Source organism: Leptodactylus fuscus, chromosome 9, assembly GCF_031893055.1.
Source record: "Leptodactylus fuscus isolate aLepFus1 chromosome 9, aLepFus1.hap2, whole genome shotgun sequence".
In the NCBI taxonomy this organism is placed as follows: domain Eukaryota; kingdom Metazoa; phylum Chordata; class Amphibia; order Anura; family Leptodactylidae; genus Leptodactylus; species Leptodactylus fuscus.
Window position 1 is genome coordinate 28,867,003 of NC_134273.1, and position 23,377 is coordinate 28,890,379.

Genomic DNA, 23,377 nt, shown 5'->3' on the forward strand with positions numbered 1-23,377 from the left:
CCATGTGCAGAGTCGATGGGGCCAGTGCTTAAAGAGGACCTTTCATGGTTTGGTGCATAGACAGTTCTATATACTGCTGGAAAGCCCACAGTGTGCTGAATTCAGCGCACTGTCGGCTTCCCGATCTGTGCCCCGGGTAAAGAGCTTTCGGTCCCGGTACTGTAGCTCTTCACAGTCAGAAGGGCGTTCCTGACAGTCTGTGACGAGCACTGTGAGCAGAGGGAGGGGGTGTTCCTCCCTGCACACACAGTACAGCATAATAGGCGCTGCTGTGGAGAAGGATGTTCCTGACAGACTGTCAGGAACGCCCTTCTGACTGTGAAGAGCTACAGTAGCGGGACCGAAAGCTCTTTACCCGGGGCACAGATCGGGAAGCCGACAGTGCGCTGAATTCAGCACACTGTGGGCTTTCCAGCAGTATATAGAACTGTCTATGCCCCAAACCATGAAAGGTCCTCTTTAAGTTGGCTCCTTTGTCCCTTCATTTTAGCGATTGGTGGGGGTTTCAAATTTGTAGAGATCTGGTCATACAATTGGCTAGGGTTGCATGGTGACTTTGGCCATGACTCATTTTGTGTGCTAACTTGCCCGAGACCATTTCGCCAATGTAAGTGAATGGAGTTAATTTTGCATCTAGAAGTCTAAGTCGCCGCAGCCTCAATGACATAAAGTGACTTCACTTACACTAGTGAGTGAATCGCAGGGTGACATTGTGATCTTTAGCTGTGACAGGAGTTGCAGGCAAAGTCACTGTGTAGCCCGAGCCTAGGGGACAGGATAAAGTCACGTGACTGTGTGACATCCCCTTTCATGGACAACTACCACCTACAGATACAGATATTTTAGTCATACTTTTATTATTACAATGGCTTTATTGTTCATTGTTTCTTGTATGGCTCTCAGTTGCCATTCCACATGTTGCTTAGGGTGAAACAGACTTGAGTAGTGCAGTCCTGTGCAAGTTCCAGCTAGTTACATGTCTTTTCATATTTTTTTTTTGTTTAAGAAAACAATAATTTTTATTTTGCGGCAGTTATATAAAATTTACATGTATAAGCGTCGGACCTCCGCAGAGTAGATAATGATGACCTATCACATGAAACCTGTATTATGCGCCAGAAGACCCCTTTAGGCTGAGGCTCCATGTTGCAGAAACATAGTTTTTTTGTTTTGTTTTGTTTTGTTTTTTTTTTGGGGGGGGGGGGGTTGCGGTTTTTTGAGCAAAAGCCAAGAATTGCTACAAAAGGAATGGGAACTCTATAAAAAGTTCTTATACTTCTCCCTTCTGCTCAATCCACTCCTGACTTTGACTAAAAAAAAAACAACAAAATGTGCAACAAAAAAAAGCTGCGTTTCCGCAACGTGGAGCCTCAGCCTTAAAGTATAAATTGTATTGCTTAAAAATCTCTTTCAATCTCTTCCAAGGTGCGGATTCCAACCCGTCACGATAAACCAGGGACAACACAAATGGTGGAGATGACACAACAGGTAATACAGATCTTGTTTTATTAACTTTGCTTCCTCTAAAGGCCCCACACACTTTACTGAAAATTTGGCCAAACCTACAACCGGATTTGAGTGAACCCGTATCTTCTCTATATGGGCGTCTACTGACTATTCCCAACCGATGACAAAGGATCCTAAAAGGCCGATCTGCTGTTCCCCCATGAGATAAGACATCACCACAAGTTTTGCAGCAACTTACTATCCTCTTCCCTATTAGAGACCTATACACACTGGGTCAAATCAAACTTTTATGTATATGATGGAGTCAGGAAGACTAGTTGATAACCATTAAAGCTGGATGGGCATCTTTTAGTTAAAGCTTCAAAAACCTTTTCAAAACTACAACTCCCTGCATACAGACTTTAGCCCCATGCACATGGCCATAGGGTCCATAAGGGAATGTGAAAAATGATGGGGTCTACAGATGAGCGAATACTATTCAAAACTCTAGTTTCGAATACCTCGCTTCCATAGAAATGAATGGGAGCGGGTGAACTGCAAAAGGATAAGCGCCGACGTGCGACCAGTCCCATTCATTTCTATGCAGCGAGGAGTTCGAAACTGCAGTTTCGAATACTATTCGCTCATCTCTAATGGGGTCCATGTTTTTAGCAGATACTATCAATAGAGTAGATGGACTGGTTGCAAAAATGGGCAGACTAGGACCTGCTCTCTCAATCTTATAACTTCTACACCAGGGTCGGCAACCTTCAGCACTCCAGATGTTGTAAAACTACAACTCCCAGCATGCATACTTGCTCTACTGTTCTTGGAACTCTCATGGAAGTGAATGGAGCATGTTGGAAGTTGTAGTTTCATAGCAGCTGGAGTGCCGAAGGTTGCTGACCCCTTCCCTACACAGATCTGCAAACTATGTCCGCGTGGCAGGGACCATAGAAATTAATGGAAGTAGTAATAGATAGCACATGATGTGCCCGGGGCCTGACTCTTCTCTCCCCTTACAGAGCGATGCACAGATCTCTGTGTCATTACCCACCATCCATGAAGTTGATCTCTTCAGGTAACACTAAAATTGTTTGATACATATTAAATGCCAACCTTTGTTATCTCGGGGTTTGTCAGAACTGGGTACTCTGCTGTTTCTAGAGCTCCATGTGTAATGTATTGGGTATTATTGTCTTTGTTGCATTTGGCAAATCGAGTAATAGGAAATGGCTCCAATAGCTGATGGGTATTGGCATTTATATTCTGGGGTTTTCTGAGATTAGAAAAAATTATTATTTTGCTTGTTTTTGCAGCTCAGTCCCATTACCAAGTAACCGCCTTAGGAATATACAGATATAGTACAAGTTGTAATACAGGTCTTTGTATTTTGCAGGTGCTTTTCACCAGTTTTCTTCCATATCCAGCTACTTTGGGAACTTGTGTTATTGGGGGAACCACTTGTCGTCATGGCTCCATCTCCATCACAGTCATCAGAGACTGTACTGGCCCTTGTAGGGTAAGTGTCTGTATGGGATTCTTTGGGATTCCTGTTGATCACAAGTACTGTGCTATGCATTTTAGTTTTGATGAATGGAGACATGTCAGGCATTCTCCTCTGTTCTGTTCATTTCAATGGAACCGCCAGAAATAGCCGAAACACAGCACTCGTTCATCTCTGGCAGCTTCAATAAAATGAATGGAACGGCATGTGCTGCCTAACTACTGCTCCATACAAACTCAGGTTTTGTAATAGTTGGGGTCCCCCTGGGCTAACTTTGTTACCAGAATACTCCTTTATGTGCAAATTCTGTCCCACTGGCTGAGAAGTGTGCAGGGACAGGGATTGTCCTCAGGTAACCCGGAGGAGACTTGTAAGCTTGAATGCTTGTTCTCCCGACAATGATTCCTCCAGATCTCTTCAGTCTCAATAAGTAGAGGGCAATAAGCTATACTCATCCAATCTAAGTGTCTTCTGCTTCCATTGCTGCGGTCCTCCCTGCAAGGCATGGTTCCTTTAGCTGCAGCGATGGCTTGCATTATACCTCACGTCACTGTTGCAGGCAAGCATTGGCCTCAGCAGTATACAACACATGACATGCAGCGGTATTATATAGGTATTTTATCACTGCAGCCATGTGAACAACGCCAAGAGTGGTAGTACTAAAGAAGGAGAGGGGTTAAATTAATGAGTATAGCATTTTTTATTTTTTTGCTTTAGGACCCATTTTTAAATAACTCCAAAAACTCATAAAAATTGTCTTTGGTTTGCCTCAACTACAGAAACTGGCAGCTTGCATTCTGCTAACAAATGCACAGCAGTACTGGCATATTAGGCTAGGTTCTCACTACTGTTGGAAGTCTGTTCAAGTCCATTAAAAAAAGAATAAATAAAAAATGGACGCCTGTCATGCACAAGTGTGAGAAACAAGAGATGGTATAATGGACATCCGATAGCCATAGACCGAAATGTTAAGGCCCCTTGCAGATGGCCGCTGGCCGTGATTGAGCAGCACGACTGGTGCACGGATGGCACACGGATTTCATCCATATGTCACCTGTGCCCCGGCCGTGCTTCAGCGGACCCATTCATTCAATGAATAGGAGCTGCAGAAGCATGGCCTCAAAACTGGACAGGAATACGACCTGTCCTGAGCTTTGCAGCCCGGACTGTTGACCTGCACGCTGATCCGTGCAATACGCGGTCATGTAGGTGGGCTGTTATAAATTAATGGGCCAGTGTGTTACCTGGGAAAAACCCATACAGCAGACTGAACTCACACACGACCGTCTGCAAGGGGCCTAAAAAAAAAACAAACCAACTGGCAATTCACAATCTGCATAAGTCTGTTATTTTCAACGCAGCCTAAAGTCCTGCACCCTGCATATATATCTGTGGCAAAATGACTGACCTGTAACAGATTTCACGAAAATAGACAGTAGCAGATGGCAAAAGAAATCTTATTGAAAACAATGAGATTATTGATGGATCTGTTAGTTTCAATTGTTAATGTTCTCTGACGGACAACTGTAGTGTGAACGCTCCCTTAGCTGAGCACATCGGCCTGTGACTAGAGATATTCCTGACAGATCTCCCTCCACACCTCCCTACACACCTGTCTTTTTTTGTTTTTTTTCTTGCCTTTTTTTTCTAAAACTAGAACATATTTTCTTCTTCTAAACGCATAGTAATGGCAGCACGTAGCGGTGTGATGCCACCTACTGACTTTCTTTGTAATCACCTTGAAGAAACCACATTTGAGGAATAAAAAATACAATTGTATTTTCAGGACTAGAAGAAGCTGTTATCTGAATAGTAGGGATTTCAGTCCCACAAGTTATATAGTGGTCGTTTTCCAGCTGTGAACTGGGAATATCCATCCATGTGATCTGCTCCGAGTATTTTACGTAATTGATCGGTGTGCACATGTCCGCAGTCACAGGTCAGGGCTTAGATTTTATGAAAATACATCATGAAGTTCATAGGGATTCACCATTGAGCAGTCCCTGCTGATACACATCCATGATCAGACAGCCCTGGGTCCTAAAGAGACCATGAGGATGCCGGATAACACTTAAAGGGAATGTGTCTATTATATCTTATTACTAATTGAACCCAGACAAGTTTATTTTCTAATATTTTCAGTCGTTGCCCATAGAGTTTTATTTTTATTCTATTTTAATTGCATGATGGGCTCAGCCATCTTCTCCGAGATGTTGTTAATAGCATTCAGAGAGATGCTTTACAGGAGCCACATGGATCATAGGAACCTGTAATGTGGGGATATGGAAGAGTGCTGTGGGCATGCCCTGTGACCTGTGAATGGAGAGGAGGGGGGATTAGGGGAGTTGTAACCATCACCTATTGTGAATAGATTATGTGTAACCGTCATCATAATCCTGTCTGTGACAATAATGAGATGACTGCTTAGAAGTCATCTCTACAGAGCAGGAGGTGTCAGCCTATTTTTAGGAAGAATGACTCAGTTTACTTTTAAATCAATGGACAACTGAAACCTTTCAAGGTGTGAGATTCTCTTTGTAGCCATTCACCTCTCTGGCTAAGGTCCCCTTCACATGGCAGTAGGTGAACCATGAGTCCCTCTCTGATTAGGACCATTCATTTGGGCAACGCTGCAGTTGGCCGGGGGGATGAAGGCGATTCTGAGGTGGATGTTTGCCTCAACTTCTCTCTCAACCATATGACTGGGGCCTAATAGTTGAAGGTTCTGAATGTGGGGCCTCCCCTCTCTACTTTGGTTGAGGCAAAAGGTTCCTAGAAATTTGGACAACCAGTCTCTTTAAGGAACATCATTCTTAAATGGTCACTTATTTTTCAACAAAACTTTGGTAAACCTATAGCACAAATCCATATTGGAAACCCTGTAATATATCTTATTAGAGAACGCCTGTGTCTCCTCTTCTGACTCTTTTCTTGATCCCTCTCCTCCTTGTGTTGTGAATCGGATTCCCATCTCCTTCCTGTGTGTTGTGTATAGCAGGCGACATGGCAGCTAGTCTTCACCGACCAACTCGGGGACAGCTAAAATTAGACAGAGAGGGGAAAACTGCTAAGAAATGTGCAATACAAGTTATGTCTGGAAATAACGTTACCGTCACTGTTCCACTGATTTATGCTAGTAGCCGCTGTTTTAGTGGTCCACCTCTGTATTGTTTGGGTGCCCTGACCAACAGAGATCAAGCAAAAGCCTAGTGTGAACCTGGTATAAAACCACTTCTTACATATCTCTATCTTTTTGTGTATTCAGGTGCATTTCACCACTGAAATACTGCAGCGACTTCAGGCCATACTTCACTATCCACGATGCAGAATTCAAGGAGTATACAACCCGCACGCAGGCACCGTATGTATTGTCAAAGCAATCCATGACTGGGTGAAGATGATTTCCCACTATCAGTCATTTAAAAGGGGTTTGCAATTGGAGTTGTTCTTGTAAGGCTCTGTTCACATTTGGTTTTAAGGTTTCTGTCATCATAACAAGGAGAGTGCAGTCTGCAGTGATATTTCCATTAATAAAACTACTGTAAACTCTGTGACCAGGTCTGTAACAAGCTTGTGCCTAAGGGACCATTCCAGAGGTAACCAGTTTAACACGCAGGCAATAATTCTAAGTACGGAAATTGATTGTATTAGACACTTGGCAAATGTATGTCCCTTGGATTTGCCATAAATGTCTGAGATGGGAATATGCCTTTAAATAAAAGAAATCATGTTTAGTTCCTTTCCTGGTGAAGCTACTTCATTACACTCGCTTTTTTTTTGTTCCTCTCCTTAGACCTTCCGTTATCTTCGGTGTTACCAATCCATTCTTTGCTAAAACTTTGCAGCACTGGCCACATATAATCCGCATTGGGGATGTGAAACTGGCAGGTAAGTATAACAATACACTGCTTCACAAAGGGTTACTTCATGTATGCCGCCACTAACTCCGTACATGTGAGGGCTAACACATGACCAGCTGTTTAAGGTTAAAGGATTGGTTCAACTTAAAGTAAAATCTAAAAGAAAAAAAGTGCAAATGTGATAAACCCAAAAATATATAGTACTTCTCTTCTCTCTTTCTGGTGATCCACTTCAGATGTTTGATCCTTCTTCTCTTTGCTTACAGCATGTAGCAGATGCAGTAGGCACTGTGGTCCCGTCCTGTACTACTGGCATCATGCCCTCTATTTCTAGTGGTGATGCCAGTAGTGTGGCCGGTGACCACTGTGCCCACTGGCTAGCTACAGCTCTTACATACTGTTCACTTGCAGTGAGGACCATTGGAGCACTAGGAGAAACAATGGGTGAAAACTTTTGTCTTTTTTTTATTTTGTAAAGTTGGATTACCATTTCAAAAGGGTAAACTGGGCACAAAGTCAGACATGCAGGACTTTGTGTCCGATTAAAAAAAAACAAAACAAAAACTGTTTTCCCGGGGGCAGGCAGAAGACACACACGGGTGGTCACCTCTGCAAACCCATTCAAGTGAATGGGTTTGAAAGCTGACCGCCAGGTTTCCGTCTCCTGTCTAGTTTCGTGGGGCAGAAGAGGGAAACCAGCCATATTGGCTAAACCAGAGACCGGGCACAGCTGTGAACCTGCCCTCATAGGGAATTTTTATTTGTTCATACCTGTAAATCAATCTGTTCAACCCCTCCATTGCATTTGTCATGTCATAGGTGCCTTTCTACTATTCAAGGGATAAGAAGTTCAGAACAACGACACTCCTCTAGCTGATAAATACATACATACATACAATGTCAGGGTCTGGGGTTTCTAGGTGGGGTGGCATAGACACACAAGTCCAGTTTCTTTTACTCCAAAACAAAGGTAGAGTTTATTTTCATTCAAAAGGAAACAATACAAAAATAAATCCCTGCCCGGCTAGACTCTAACTAAATATAGAATAGGTTACCTCACCTAGAATAACAGAAATCCAAAAAGTTAGTAGAATCACTCAGGACACAGTTCCAAAAATATGACCTCTCTGTCAGCAATCCAGCCAAGCTCTGCCCCCAGTCTGCTGATGGAGCTGGTTTCTTAAGCTCCCTTGATGAATAGACTCTCTGCAGCTGAGTCACTGCCGGCACATCCCCAAAGTGTGGACTGGAGGGGGGTGGAATGACAGGTCCCACTACCAACCTACCTGCCATTCCTAAAAATCCAGCCCAATACTGAGCATTTACCAAAATGCTCAGCAGACGAAAGTTATCTGCTGAGAACAAACATTCCTGGAGTTTTCTCATCTCACCCACCTTAGTAATCTGGGTGAGATGTACACCCCCTCCATTACCTGACCAGCCATCGGCTTACAATATTTGTTTATTTATTTAAAGAAATTAATCAGGCCACAATTTTGGTTGTATTTAGAAACAAAAATGAAATGTTGTTCAAGAATTGATATACACTTTATGGATTGTAATGGACACTGTTGGAAGAGCGATGGGGCTAGGCTATCTAAAATCCTGTAAGATATTCTGCACGGCAGCAATGGCTTGTACCACCGTTACATACAGTATTGCTTACATTGCAGGAGATGTCCCCAAGCAGGTCAAAGTAAAAAAACTGAAAACACTCAAAACCTTGGATTCCAAGCCCGGTAAGTGTGTTATTATCTCAGTATGCGGAGCCCATTATATGAGACTATTATGTGTCATTATATGTTTATTTTCTCTGCAGGGGTGTATAGCTCGTATAAGCCATATCTGAACAAAGACGAGGAAATCATCAAGCAGCTGCAGAAGGTACTTACAATATGCAGTCTGCAGTATTGTGCGCCACTCCTGAACTGTCCGGGGGTCTGTAGATGGATGTGCCTGACCAATCTACTGCCATGTCCTTATTACCTTGTACTGTAGTAGAAATCTTTTTAATGCAGCCTAAATGGAATCAGTTTATGACAAGTTATGTCATTTTGGTATTGGGCTACATTCAGACTATGATTGTTTTTTTTGTTTGTTTGTTTGTTTTCTCAACATTGCAGTCAATGACGTGATGGGCAGATGGAAAGTGTTGCCTTGTATCTGTCACTCTGACTGTTGTTAGAGTATCAGAACAACAGACTCCAAACAACTATAGAGTGACACCAGCCTTAAACGGTCATGGAAAAGTATTCGAGCCTAAACCCAAAACAAGACCTTCCCTACAGCAATACAATATTTACATAGGTTTCTGTCTGGCCATGTAGTATATGGTCATACCAAGTCCTCGAGCAGTGATTCTCTACCTTTTCAAACAACGATCCCCCTAATGAGAAAATGTCCTAATTGGTACCCCCAAAGTAGCCATCACTTGTAAGTGTTAATGAAATAAGTTGTTGTTTGGTGTCTTCATTGACAATTATGTAATGGCCCTCTCATTTCCTCCATATGTAGTATAACGAGTCTCACACTAATTAGAATGGCCCCTTCAGTGACCCCCATGTAATATAATGGCTTCCACAATGACCTATAGTGGCCCTCCACATAGTATAACCTCCCTACCTTAATCAAATGTATAAATTCCTCACACCTAAGATTTTCTAACAATTTTGGGTTTGGCTTAATCTGCATTTTTTGGAATTTGAAACCAGAATTTTTGGGGTTTTCCACCCACAAACTACTATTTTACTCTGGGGTTTCTTCAGACCCTCAGAGTATAGTTAATGGAGGTTCACTGGAAGTGAGTGAATATAATAGTGTTATTTCCATCCCCTGCACTTTGGTGTGAACCTCACCCTCCTTGTTCCTCTCCTAGCAGACCCAATTGATGTCTGGGACCGCTGAGGCCTGTGATTCTGACATTAGCCTGAAGAAGGCAGGGGTCCACACCAGAAACCAGGGGAGATGAGTAACACTGTTATATTCAATCAGCACCCCTGGGTCTCCTCCAATTATACTTTAGGAGGAAGGGGGGGCTCTCACTGTGATGTGTACCCCTGGGGATAGTATGACGTACTGCAGGATGAGCACCAAAGCCCTGCTCTAGAGGCAGTAGCTTCCCAATATGGTGGTAATGCAGTATGTAGATACCACTTATATAAACCAATATTTTAGAAAAAAAAAGATAAGGCCTACATTTTGAGCAAGGTGTAGAATCCCATTAGATGTGTTTATCTACTATGCAGTCCTGTCGGTAAAGCAAAGAGCCGAGGAAGTATCTTGCTTAATATAAGCATTGCCACCATTTCTAATGCGTGAGAGGTTTCGATCATATGTATGGTGAAAGTGACTGGTTGTTTAGTCGAGCAGAAGGACACGGCACATTCTGTCTGGGAGACTGACCCCAGTGATCGCTGACTGTCATGGTCCTGCCAGGCGTCTAACATGTTTTTATAAGGCAGAGAATACAGTCTGCAGCCTGAGCATGATGTGGAGCCCTGTGTGATGGATGGAGCAGACACAGTGCATATGGCAGGTTAATTCTTTTAAGCAATTGCATTCATGGCTGTTACTTCCAGAGTATTTCCACCTAAAATAAAAAAAATATCGCCTGCAAAGGAAGCATCTGTTCTATATGGCACAGCAGGTCGCATGGCACTATGCGGAAAATTATTTTCCTGGTTTTCCCTTGTTTAGTAACTATCACACGCAAAATACTGGGCTGATTTATTGGGAAACACTGGAAAGCTGTGGAAACCGTGCACAAGGATCTTTCTCTGGTGCAATGTGCACCATATTGTTCAGAAGGACATAAGCATATGTGATAGTTTACTTAAAATCAGGGCAGAACAGACAAAGCCTAGAATCACTAACCACCTGACACCTTTGTATTTGTTAGTCCTGGGGACCACCCCGAACGGAATACCGAACACATTAAAAAGCGGTGATCAATGAAAGCACTTGGACCCCATAGCCTATAATGGGTCCGTGTGTTTTCTGCATGGTGTCCACACGAGTTATGCAGAGAGAAAAGTACTTCAAGAACTACTTTCCCCTCGGAATGATTCGTGTGGAAAACACACAGACTCCATTATACTCTATGGGGTCTGAGTGCTTCATTGATCACCGTTTTTTAATGCGTTCGGTATTCTGTTCGGAGGGTCCCCAAGCGGACTCCTTGAATGGAATACCAAACACAGATGTGAACCAGGCCTTAGTAAATTTATGCACAGAGCTTTATCTACAATATATGGCATTGCATGTATATCAAAAGGGCATAGTAAAACAACTCACGCTGGTTATTAGCGCCATTGTTTGCACTAAACACTGGCGTACGTGTGCTGTGTACATGTGTGCAGAATGCTGGAAATTGTCCCATTTGATTAATTGAGTACAAACTGCCTCCGAATCTGCAACTTCTGTCCTTAAAGGGATTTTCCAGGTTTCGTCTTTAGCGTGGCATGATCATACACAAACTGGGCACCATTACTGCGCCACTTGCTTCGGGCTCTGTATACAGTTGGGTGTCAGACCCCACTGATCTAATATTGAAGACCTGTCCTAAGTACAGGCCATGAATATCAAGTCTTGGAGAAACCCTGCAGTGGCAGCAGATCTCTTCATGTCCTGGACTATCTGTATCTAATTGTATTTGGGCGTCTGTTTGGTCACGCGGTTCCAGTTAATTAGTCACATGCTAGGAATGTTTTTAGCTGACCATACACTTGATCTAATATTTGTTTATATTACATTAAGTATATTCTATTTCACGGATTATGTTCTTTTGATCCTTTATTTTAGGGAATTCAGCAGAAGCGGCCATCAGAAGCACAGAATGCGATTCTCCGACGTCATTTCTTAGAGCTGACTCAGAGCTTCATCATTCCCCTGGTATGTAGAAGAAATTCTCTAAAAGCTTAATCTTCTCTGATAGTTTTTTTTTTTTTTTTTTCTTAAAGGGGTACTTTCACACAAATGACATTTTTCAAATGTCTGATACTGAGACCCCCACCGTTCCCTAGAACAGGGGTCCCAGGCCCTTTCCTCCTCAGTATATGGACCACATTGAGAAAGGGTGTGAAGGAGGTATGTGTGCTGCCGCTCCATTCCTCCATTCTAGAGACTGCAGAGTCTTGGGATCCCTGTTTTGATAACATGGGGGTCCCAACGATTAGGCATTTGTCATCTACCCTGTGCAGATACAGTATAATTGTGAGAAAACCCCTTTAGTCATAGACCAGAAGTAGTATCCCCCTGTAAAGATGGATTCACACCAGCGCTTGGTTTCCGTTCTGGGATTTTTTCCCTGAATCCGCTTGAAAAAATTCATATGGCACTGACAGTAAGGCCTCATGCATACAACCAAACTTTTTATCTGCAAGTACAGATATAAGTACGGACCTATAGATTTCAATGGGCCCATAGACACAGCCATAGTTTATGCAGCTGTGTGTCTAGTCTGTAGCGAAGAGCCGCATAACATGTAATAGGTCCTATAATCTTTTGGCGATGTCCATATTTGCTTTGTCAATTAATTTTTAATGTATGGGTCAGTGATGACAAATGTAGACCAATCCATGTGTTGTCCGTGCACTAGTTACTGACCTATACATTGCACATGGTTGTAGCCTAATTGAAAATACTAAGGAAATCCTGATAATCTGGAGTCATTGAGGGCCAAAATTGAGAAGGATGAAGCGCTAGTGGTCCCTTAACAACGTCCCTCAATGCTCCAGGATATATGTAATAACCTGACTTATCTCTCCATAGGAACGCTATGTAGCCAGTCTGATGCCGCTGCTGAAGAGCATCTCTGCATGGAAGGTCAGAGCGCTGTGTCACAAGTTTGGATATTATAATGTATGTGGAAGTTTTGGCTGGACATTTACCATTATCTTTTCTCTACAGAGTCCTCCTCAGCTTAAACCCTTCAGTCAGGAAGAGTTTATGAAGACGTTGGAGAAGACAGGACCTCAGCTCACGTCTCGGTTAAAAGGGGACTGGATAGGGCTGTACAGGTCATTATAGTTCTCTGGTGATATATTCCTATCTTATAATAGTCAGTTGTATTTTTTTGGGATGTTTTTTTGTTATAATTGATGACTTTGGGCAGTATCCCACTATGGGGGAGGAGTTAAATCCTTCAAAGCACATTTTAGACCCCTTCATATTCACTACCTCTAAAGGGTTCTTCTTATTTCAGCAAATCATGGCTGAGACGGGAATAACCGGATACAAGTCCCAACCACTAGGTCATGAAATACGGAAAGGGGCGTGTGGCACTGCAGTAGGCTATTTCTATAACTTCAATAGAAGTGAATTAGAGATCTAGAAACTGTGTAGCTCAGCGGTGATAGAGTTTTTGGAGCTCCCATTTACTTCGGTCAAGGTTACAGAATTGCCACAGAGAATGTCACTTGTTTCCGTAAATCATAGGCTGATGGTCAGGACTTGCAGACAGGTATTCTAGTCTCAGCAGCATCAGCATTTTCTGAGATGGATAAAATAATTTAGGCTTAAGCCCCACGCTGCAAAAAACCTGCAAAATGAATAAGATTCTGGCTAATCCCTAGAACTGTGACAAAAACCGCAATGGAAAATGCGGCAAAAACTGCATCATGTGAAAAAAAAAAAAAGAAAAAAAAGTGTCACAAAACCATTTGCTATTTCCTGAAGCAGAATTTTTCAGCCTGCAAAAAAACTCCCATATGAACATACCCTAAGGCCGTGTTCACATGGATGAATTTCCTGCGAATTTGGGGGCTGATTTCGCTCCTGAATTCGTGGCAGATTTCTCCCGGAATCCGCCTCCCACACAATGGGAAGTGGAGTTCACAGCAGGATGCGGATAAAAGAAGCGTCCTGCTTGATCTAGCCGCGGACGCGCCTCTTCATTTTCCGCTGTGTGAACACACCCTAAAATGAAGCCGCAGTTAGGAATGCACACCATCACTCTGGTCAAACTCCTATAGATAAGTTTCAATCTTGGAAAAGCCCCATTAAACAGCCCCTCAGGCCTCTCCTGCCAGCATTGAGTAGCCAGTACTCCATTCCTATTACCCTGGCCATCTGTTGGCTTCTTTCAGATAAGTGACGCTCATACATAAAGCAGACATTCAATTGCTCTTCCTTTCAGCAATTTATTAGTGATCACAAGTCAGCAGATTGCTTTATACAACGTGTGACCCATGGGAATGGCGGAGCACTGATCTATTCATGATACCATCTGTCTGATGGGAAGAGCAGTTTTTTTTTTGTCTTTTATCTCTGAAATCTTATTCATATTCAAAGTGAACCTATCATAGTTATTACATGTGTAAGATATATAGCTGTACGTTTAGTATCTTATACTAGAAGGCTTGTTGTCCCCCTAAGTAGTCTCCTAAATTACTGATGAGCTGGCTGCAACGTGGCTTGTCACATATTCCTTGACCCTGCTTCTTTAAGACCTGCTTGACTTGTTTTTAGTAGGTAAGAGGAGTCACATAATAACTTTTGGCTATCTTGAGTTTAAAGGGATTTCCAGGATTTAGGTTTTATGGCCTGTTCTTAGCATAGGTCATAAATATGTGAACGTTGGGAGGATCATTGGTGTTAGGAACTGAGTATCCCCTTAAAAATGTTGCTGCTCAGAGTGACCACAGTGAGGAGGGATGAGCCTGTACAGTCTATGAACTCCGCTCTACCATTACAGTTGACTAGTCTTGAACCACTTTAATAATTCATGCAGCACAACACATGACCAATCTTTCCATTTCTGTTTTTTTTTTTGTATTTCCTTCAATAAAGACATTTTTTGAGATCACCAAACTTTGATGGATGGTTCAGAGCTCGCAGAAAAGAAATGATGCAGAAACTTGAGGCTCTTCAGCTAGAAGCACTTTGTAATGAGGTAATGCTGTCCATTGCAGTTGTCAGATTATGTTCAGAAGGTTTAGACAACCTAAGATCTATGACTTGCTAATACACTGTCTATAGCCAAGATACCAGTCTCACCTGCACTCACATGGCTATCACCCCTCTTCCCTACCTGTAGTACCAGGGATTCCCCTTCCCTACCTGGAGAGATTGTGTTTCACATGCTGGGCAGTGGATAATGTAGTAAAGAAACATGTCAGTAGCAGATCTCGGTGTTTGATGTGAAAGCCATAAGTATTTACAGAACTTTCTTACACCCCATAGTAAATAAACATAAAGGAGTCTCTGTATAGGGACTGTAGTTCTTCACATTGATAATCCCATTGTCAGCAAGCCCTAGCAGCATCAATACAATGGTGCAGCACAGAGGTGTGCAAGATTATGAAAATTAAAATATTTGGTGATGTAAAGGGGTTCTTCTGGATTTACTTTTATGGTTTATCTTTAGGATAAGCCTTAAATATCTGATTGTGGGGGCGGACAGTTGACCCCATGCACAGATCAACTGTACAGGTCCGCTCCTGACACTTGTACAGTGCAGGCCCCTTTAGAGGGGTTGGGTCAGTCTTCCACCATTCAGATACTTATGGCCTATCCTAGTTATAGGCCATAAAAAATAAATCCTGAAAAAAAACTCCTTTTAAATGCATTACTGTACCAGTCATTATCTTACTGTACAAAATGCCTAGAGCTGGTAGCGTATGAGCCAAACGAAAACGGTCTTGGCACTTGCGCAAATTATTCATTGTGGAATGTGAACGATTGTGTGGTGTTTGGAAATTTGGGGGTTAATTCAAATTCTTTTTTTATTTAAGGATTTGCTCATCTGGGTTCAGAAACACACTGAGGTAGAGTCTGTGGATTTGGTGCTAAAGCTTAAAAATAAACTGGTGAGTATCAGTATGTAGGAGTATTCGTATCTGTGCCATATTCCCTTTTATATAGAGATCTTCTATAGAGTGAATTTGTTGCTGCATAAAGTACAATTTGATGCAACAGATAATAGCAAATTCTTTTACCTTAACCTATCCTGGATGTCACCGCAAGAACATCACCACACTAGCTATGTACAGTACATAATACATATCAAGGCCATAACTGGGACTGTAATCTCCGTCAGTGTCCGCAGCCCTATAGAAGTAAATGGAGCATCGGTCACACAAGCGCACTGACACTCCATTCTATTTCAGGGACCGGACAATCAGACCCCAACAATTGGACTCTTAACCTTTGTCCTGTGGATAAGGGATAAGTGTCCATAACCCCTTTAAAGAGTAAATAATTGGATTTTCTATACTGTGATAAATCTGGAGTACCTTTGTCTTTTTGAGCTTTTGAGCTTTTTGTTTCTTGTCCCCCCCCCTCCCTCCCAATCAGTATGTTTGGAGTGTGGAAGGAAACCCACGCAAACACAGTCAGACCATACAGACTCCTTCTGGATGTTGTCCTTGGCAGGATTTAAACCCACGACTTCAGCACTACAGAGCTGCCATTCTTTGGGCTAGATCACACAGGGGCAAGGAGGCGGATTTTGACAGCGGATTTTGCCTCAAAATCCACTTCCATACAATGGAGACCACTAGCGTTCTTTTTTCCGCTAGCGGCGAAAAAAGAAGCGAGCTGCCCTTTCTTCAGGCGGATTCCGCAGCAACCTCCGGAGTCGGCCCGTTCATTTGAGCCGACACCAGAGGGAGAAGCCGCGACCGCAACGGTCGTGGCAGGTGGGTTTTGACCCAAGAGTGATGTGGCGCCCCGCATCACTTTCTGTGCCAAATTTCGCCCCACTACCTTCGTGTGAACGAGCCATTTGAGCTTTTTGTTGTGCTGTTACTCTGTTTATTCCTCCTAGAAACTTATGGGTAAATTGACAACTGGTTGTTACCACACGGAAGAGTATTCCTACCAATCCGACATCATCCAGCCTGACAAGAAGAATGTTAATACCGGGGGGCAACATAGTGGCTCATTGGTTAGCACTGCAGCCTTGCAGCACTGCAGTCCTTGGTTTGAATCCTGCCAGGAACTACATCTGAAAGGAGTTTGTATGTTCTCCCTGTGTTTGCGTGGATTTCTTCCCATTCTACAAAGACATAGATAGGGAAAAAAATGTACATTGTGATCCCTATATGGGGCTCACAATCAAATAAAAAAAAAAGAAGAATGGTAACACCCACTTATCAATTTATTCCTAAATTCCTAGTAGGGGTAAGAGAGGAATGGCACAATGCACAATCTGATGCTCCAGAATTGTTATTTCATGGGGAATGTTTGTATTGACTACATTTTGGGATAGATTACCGCTCCATTTTTCATGTAGGCGTTGCCCCAAATTTACTCTCTATGGATTGTGCCTAGCGCTAACTAGTGTTGCCATTGACAGGCTTTAGCACAAAAAGAACATCTCCCTGTAAGTGCAGACACATTACAGAAGCTACAAGGACAGGTGGACACCATCATTCAGGAACTGCCCGAAGACTTGCAAGAGATCTTGCTGAAAACCACCAGCTTGTGAACCATGTGGGGTCAAGGCACTAAGACGCTGATAGACCATAGGAGTACGACATTGTACCTCCACAGCCATGCACCGTTCAGTTCTACTACACTGACTGGGTGACCCAACCGTAGGTCAGTGCTCTGCAGACCCTCCAGGTGTGAGGTTGGAGGACTCCTTACTACTGTACCTAGAGCAGAATACATATCTGGTATATTTTTATAACATTGTGCTATAGACACTAGAGTCATTTGTGGACACAGCGGAAAGCAAAATCATGCCGGACATTGGAATATTGATGAATTCTGGATCATGAGTGATTGAAATCCTTTCCAAGAAGGAGAACAAGAGCGTTTTTACCAGTTTTATGCACTTAACCTGTGAGATGATCATTTTGTGGCAGGTAAAATCCATGTCCCCTTTTTGTTTTTTTACCTATGAATTTTCTGTCTAGATAAATGAAAGGGGTTTTCCTAAGAATTAACACTAAAATGTCTGATCGCAGTGTGTCTGACCACTGTATCACAAGAATGGGGGTCCCGAGACCCTGGTGGAATGGAGTGGTATTGCACTTATGTGACCACTACTCTTTTCATTTTTATGGGGATGATGATAACTGAATGCAGTCCCATGGGCAGAGTAGCGGTCACGTGTGGAAATAACCGTTCTGTTATACAGAGGTAAATTCTTGTGATCACTGGGGGGTCCCAGCAATTGGACCCCCAGAGACCAGACACTCATCCCGTTTCCTGTGTTTGCAGGAAAACCCTTTTAAGCTATAATCTGATCATGATTTTGCCATGAGTATTGCCTTTAGCAACGTAGAAGAGCTTGGGCACACACTATATATAGTCAGACACCAAAATGGTAGATTGAACTTCATTATAGAGGACCTGTCCGCTCCCCTGTAGTAAGTACTTGCGTTCTCTGGAGCATTTTTAGGATGTTTCTTCACTATACTGCTCCTCCTTATATTCCTCCTGACTGTCAGAACTTATTGGACAGTATAAGACATTGGCAAGTACAGTGGTAACAATTGTCAATTTGCTAGTACACTTCCAGGAGGATTAACAGAGGAATGATGTAGCAATCTAAAATGTCAAAGCTGATAGCTCCTTTTTAAGGTGGATTAAAGGGATTTTCCAGCTTCAAATGGACTTTTCATACTAATGACTTACCCATAGTATAGGCCTCTAGTATGTGATCCTGGGGGGTCCGACACCTGGATCCTGTACAGATCAGCTTTTTTGGCATGTACAGAAGCTGCTGTAGCAGAGGGGGAGCATTTGCAGACTGTTCCTGTTCAAGTAATAGAGGCAGTGATGCAGTGCCATCCACTATATTGTGGCGGTTATGGGGAACTGCAGCACTGCTCCTATTACATGTATAGGAGAGCCTGCACGTGCTCTCCATCCACTGCAGCAGTTACCAGCACATTGAGACTACAGGAACAGTGGATCTGTGCGGGGTGAGGATGTTGGACCCCCACAGATCACATACTGATGACCAATCCTGCATGAGGGGTCATAAGATCAAGTTTACTTATGTGTACCAGACGACCATATAGAAATGATTCTTCCCAAAACTTGGACTGTTACAATTTGGAGACCCTTGTAGCTATGATTATAAATTACAGCGAGTAGCATTCCTTATAAGCGTCTTAAACCTTTTAATCCTTTTGGATTTGGCAGACAGGTGTTTTCACATATCATCTTTTGTGTTTTAAGTGCACGTTTTACCATACAGTGATACCACGGCCCATACCGTCATACAGGGTTTTGCTGCAATAAATTATTTTTAGATTTTGTCCAACCATGTTTTAGCATTACTTGTCTCGTGTATCAGAGAGATGGGATTGAATATGAATTACCGTATATTATGTCTTAATATTTACGGCACTACACAACAAAACACAAAGCTTTACAATAGACATTGCACTGAGACGGTTTACTGGATGTTTTTTCTTGATTTGAATGTTTAGTACACCAGACATTGCAATACAGGGAGATAATATGTAGAGAATACATGGCTAGACTTAGAATTCTGATAGTTACCTGTTATCAGAAAGCGTTATGGGGGCTCAGATGATGGGTATCGGGGTGTTCAACAATGGACTTTTATCTTTACCCCGCCACCACCGACCATTAGAACCAGGGATCAAAGGACTTCCATTTCTCAAGAGTTTTAATGGATTGGTATTTAAACATAGGGGGGCGCTGTTCCATTCAGTGTCTGAGTACCCATCAGCACCATGGACAGAACTGGGCACACGCTCCATAGTTACTCCATTCAAATCCCTCTTGCAGTGAGGAGAAACAGGAATGTTGGAACCCTACTTTTCTCTCCGCATGACTCGTGCGCGGAAAACACACGGATCCCATTATAGTCTATGGGGTCCATGTGCTTTCATAAGCTCACCGCTTGTCAATGCGTTCGGTATTCCGTTCAGCATACTCCCTGTACGGAATACCGAATGCAGATGTGAACCGGGCCTAAGAAATTATAACTTTTACATTGGGAATTAAAATGTTCTCTTGGACAGCAATGGCGTGGTTGGTTTTGGCGCAGTGCCCAGTTCTCCAGTAGTTTTACTGATCACAGTGGAGCCCCAGGTTTAGTAGAGCTATAAGATGCCTCTAAAGGGTTAAAACCGATTTCCCCGCACTGTTAAACCAAAGCGCTATCCTGATTGTTAACTGGATGGCCATGTTCACACAGATAATATGTCTGACAACACAGTGGAGAGTAAAGGTCTGTTTCCAAGTGCAATGAGCAGAATTTTTACAATCCGCTATGGTAATAAATGGAGAAAATGTGATCTATAGCATAGGCAAAGGAAACTCCGCATGTTCAGTCAATGTAAACACTGACATGTTTAGGAGGAGGTTAGGACACCCAGCATGTGTATACTGGATGGGTTTTTAATCACTTACCATTCACAATACAGCTAATATGCCCTTGACACTGATTTCCATGTTTACAGACCATATCTGCTGTGATAGCCCTATCGGCTGCGGCAGGGACTGCCTACGCACAGCGTCTACTGAACGGTTAACCTCCATGTGGCAGAAGGGTTACCTATAAGGGATCAATGCACAAATTTCATAGTTTTCTTGTGGCCACAAAAATGGTTCAGTATCAGCCTGAAAAGGGAAGACTCAAGTGACAACTGTTCACATTAACAGGCATCTAAACCAAATATCCAAAAGAAGTGCGGTTATTATAGGGGTATTGGAGATGATAACATGTATCACTTATCCATTGCGGTGCGGATAAGGATCTAAGGTTGGCCATAGACTTAATATTGCTGCTACACCCAAACACCAGCATATGTATGCTCAGCTCAACCCAGGTCAGCATACCTATGTTATAAATGGGGAGGAAGACCTAATGTTATGGCCTCTTTCGACCCTGGGACCCCTACCAATTGCTAAAACTGAGCACCCTCCATACACTATGCAAGGGAATATGTGCCCAGGAAAGGGGCTACCCCCATCGGACCACCATCAATTGTATAAGTGATACATGGTATTGGTGAGAATACTCCTTTAGGCTAAGGCCCCATGGGCCGTAATCGCGGCATGAACGCACTGCGGTTATTTCCACAGCGCTTTCAACAGAAAGTTTGCAGATTTTTCCTCTGCGGACTTTCTGTTACAGTTATATCTATGGGAAAGCTGCCAGCATTTTTGTAGATATAATTGACATGCTGTGATTTTCAAAAAACGCAACGGTTTTGAAAATCGCAGCATTTTTTTCCGCAAAGTGGGCATGGGATTCGCATGAATCCCATCCCCTTTGCTTGCACTGTAAAACTCCGCGATTTTTCCCACAGCGTTTCCACCGCGGGCAAATCCCGGCGTTTACGTCCCGTGGGGCCCCGGCCTTAACCCAGAATAATGCTCAGTGACATGAATTATGTAACCCTACCCTATGCACTCTTCACATATCAGAAGACTGACTGTTTATGTGAGTTCCAAAGTTTTACTCCTTTAAATTTTCTGTTGCCGCTATGGTCTTTAGTCTGTTTCTTTCACAGGCATTCAGGTTTTATGTATATTGCTAATAAAACATTTTCTCGAGAAATCGGCGTATTTTTCTTTCATCTTGTACAGATTTCTATCACTATGTTAAAGGGACAGAACAATAGCTACAGAATGTTATGAACAAACCTAGAACAATTCTGCCAGTTTGCTTGTAGTTCACCTCATAACCTATAGATGTCACTGTTGTTGTACGCTTCATTATAAGCTTGGTAATGTAATGTAACTCATCAGAATGTGTTTCTATTTTATATGCAAGGACTCACAGTTTAGAGAAAAAAATCTTGTTCATCATTTTGTTTTATGGGGTTAAACCAATATAAAACTCAACAATATATACTGATCAACACTTAACTCAGGTGAAAGAGGTTGGAATATAATATGTTCATCCCCAGAAGCTAGATATAGACACTCTACTACCGATATCTATCTATAGATTTAGGGCCTTTCCACCCGGCCATATTTAGTGTTGACCATGCATACAGAGAGAGGTGTCAGTCAATGAGTGGCAACGCCCACTGGACTCCTAAACATGAGCAGGGATAGTTACCTTGGCAGAATCTATTTTTATTTTTTTTATTTTTTGGGGGATTTTTGTGAGCCTGTGATTCAAGATGGCGCACTGCCATGCATTTTGATGGAATAAAGCAACCCCCGTTTTTTTTTGTTGTTTTTGTTTTTTTTCCTGGTGCTGCTAAATTTCTACATTGTTATATACACACTTCCCAATGTGGTGATTTTATCACTTTTTTTTATTTATTTTTTTATTTGATACAATATCTGGTAAATTCATATCACATTATTTCTGGTCCTTTCAGACTTCCTCCTTTCTTAGTTGCCCTCGGTGATGCCTTAGCACAGTTTTGAGTTACATTTTATAGGTAATTTGTATTTTATATTCTGATGATTTATATGCAATTTGCTGCTTTCAGCAAGACTTTCCTAACAAATGTATATTTTACTGAACGTATCACTAAACCTGAATGTTTGTCATTCCTGGTGCATTATAAAATCTGTGGGGGGCGCTCCATTGGCTGTCTGGGTATAAATAGTTTTTGTTACAGAACTATTTTTTTAACAAAGATTGTCTGTCTGTAAGGTAAACTCCGAAAGCATGTTACATGCACTGACGCTAACCTGGCCACTGCATTTATGAATGTGTATTTTTCTAAAACTAAATAAAGACATCCCTTTATATTTATTGGTGTGAGTTGACTTTATAAGACGCTGGATTTATGGACGTTATACATACAGAGCTAGGTATTCCCATCTATTAAGGAGTTGTCCATGATTACAGAGTTCAGCATCGAAAGACCTCCCCCCCCCCCCCCCAATCTAAAGTGAACATTAACAATTAGAAAATTCCACATACTTAACACATACTGACATGGTGGTGAGCTGACACTCCTTAAGTAAAAATTCAAGTCAATCGTGAAGCGCAAGATGATGTGCGCACAGATAAAGCAAACCTCTACATTTGGGGGATGCTGCACTGTTTAGTTTTTTTCGCCGCATCCAATAAGTCTTCAGAAAGCACAGGGAGTCCGAAGACTCTCCAGCCCAGCAATGCCACTGTCTTCTTCTCCCCACCGCCTCTTTGCACATCTTCAGGCGGTAGAGCCAACTGAGCATGTCGGTTCGGCCGTTTTCCTGTTGCCAAATGGATGCTTTTGTAAGAGGCTACAGGAAAATGGCTGATGGAAATGCACAGTTGGCTCTTTCGACTGATGACGCGGTTGATGAAGAGGCATTCGGGAGGAGGCGTCGCTGAAGTCTTCGGATAGCACAGGGGATGCCCCCTGTGCTTTTTCAGCAAAGAACGCCCCCTGTGCTTTCTGAAGATTCATTTGCATGCGGCGAAAAGATTAAATAACACAAGAACGGCGGCGCAGATCAGAATAATAAAGGTAGAAGAATAGCCTTTCTTAAGGCTATTCCGGCGTTATCTTATTTCAAAAAGGGATTCTAATGATAGAATCCTTTAAAGAGGACCTCTCATCAGATTGGGCACAGGCAGTTCTATATACTGCTAGAAAGCCGACAGTGCGCTGAATTCAGCGCACTATCGTCTTTCCCGATCTGTGCCCCGGGTAAAGCGCTATCGGTCCCGGTA

The 23,377-nt window shown here is 42.6% G+C and overlaps 1 protein-coding gene across 1 annotated transcript in view; it reads left to right on the top strand.

Annotated features, from left to right (window-relative positions):
- DENND6A (DENN domain containing 6A) overlaps positions 1–22,449 on the top strand; it is a 44,122-nt gene extending 21,673 nt beyond the window's left edge. The window contains exons 8-20 of the mRNA XM_075287914.1: positions 1,426–1,488; positions 2,472–2,527; positions 2,846–2,968; positions 6,219–6,314; positions 6,747–6,841; positions 8,487–8,552; positions 8,633–8,697; positions 11,614–11,703; positions 12,583–12,636; positions 12,721–12,830; positions 14,602–14,704; positions 15,546–15,620; positions 17,111–22,449. Of these exons, the coding sequence (XP_075144015.1) occupies positions 1,426–1,488; positions 2,472–2,527; positions 2,846–2,968; positions 6,219–6,314; positions 6,747–6,841; positions 8,487–8,552; positions 8,633–8,697; positions 11,614–11,703; positions 12,583–12,636; positions 12,721–12,830; positions 14,602–14,704; positions 15,546–15,620; positions 17,111–17,242 (1,128 nt within the window). The 3' untranslated portion in view covers positions 17,243–22,449. The remainder of the gene's footprint in view (positions 1–1,425; positions 1,489–2,471; positions 2,528–2,845; positions 2,969–6,218; positions 6,315–6,746; positions 6,842–8,486; positions 8,553–8,632; positions 8,698–11,613; positions 11,704–12,582; positions 12,637–12,720; positions 12,831–14,601; positions 14,705–15,545; positions 15,621–17,110) is intronic.
- Positions 22,450–23,377: the final 928 nt, after the last annotated feature.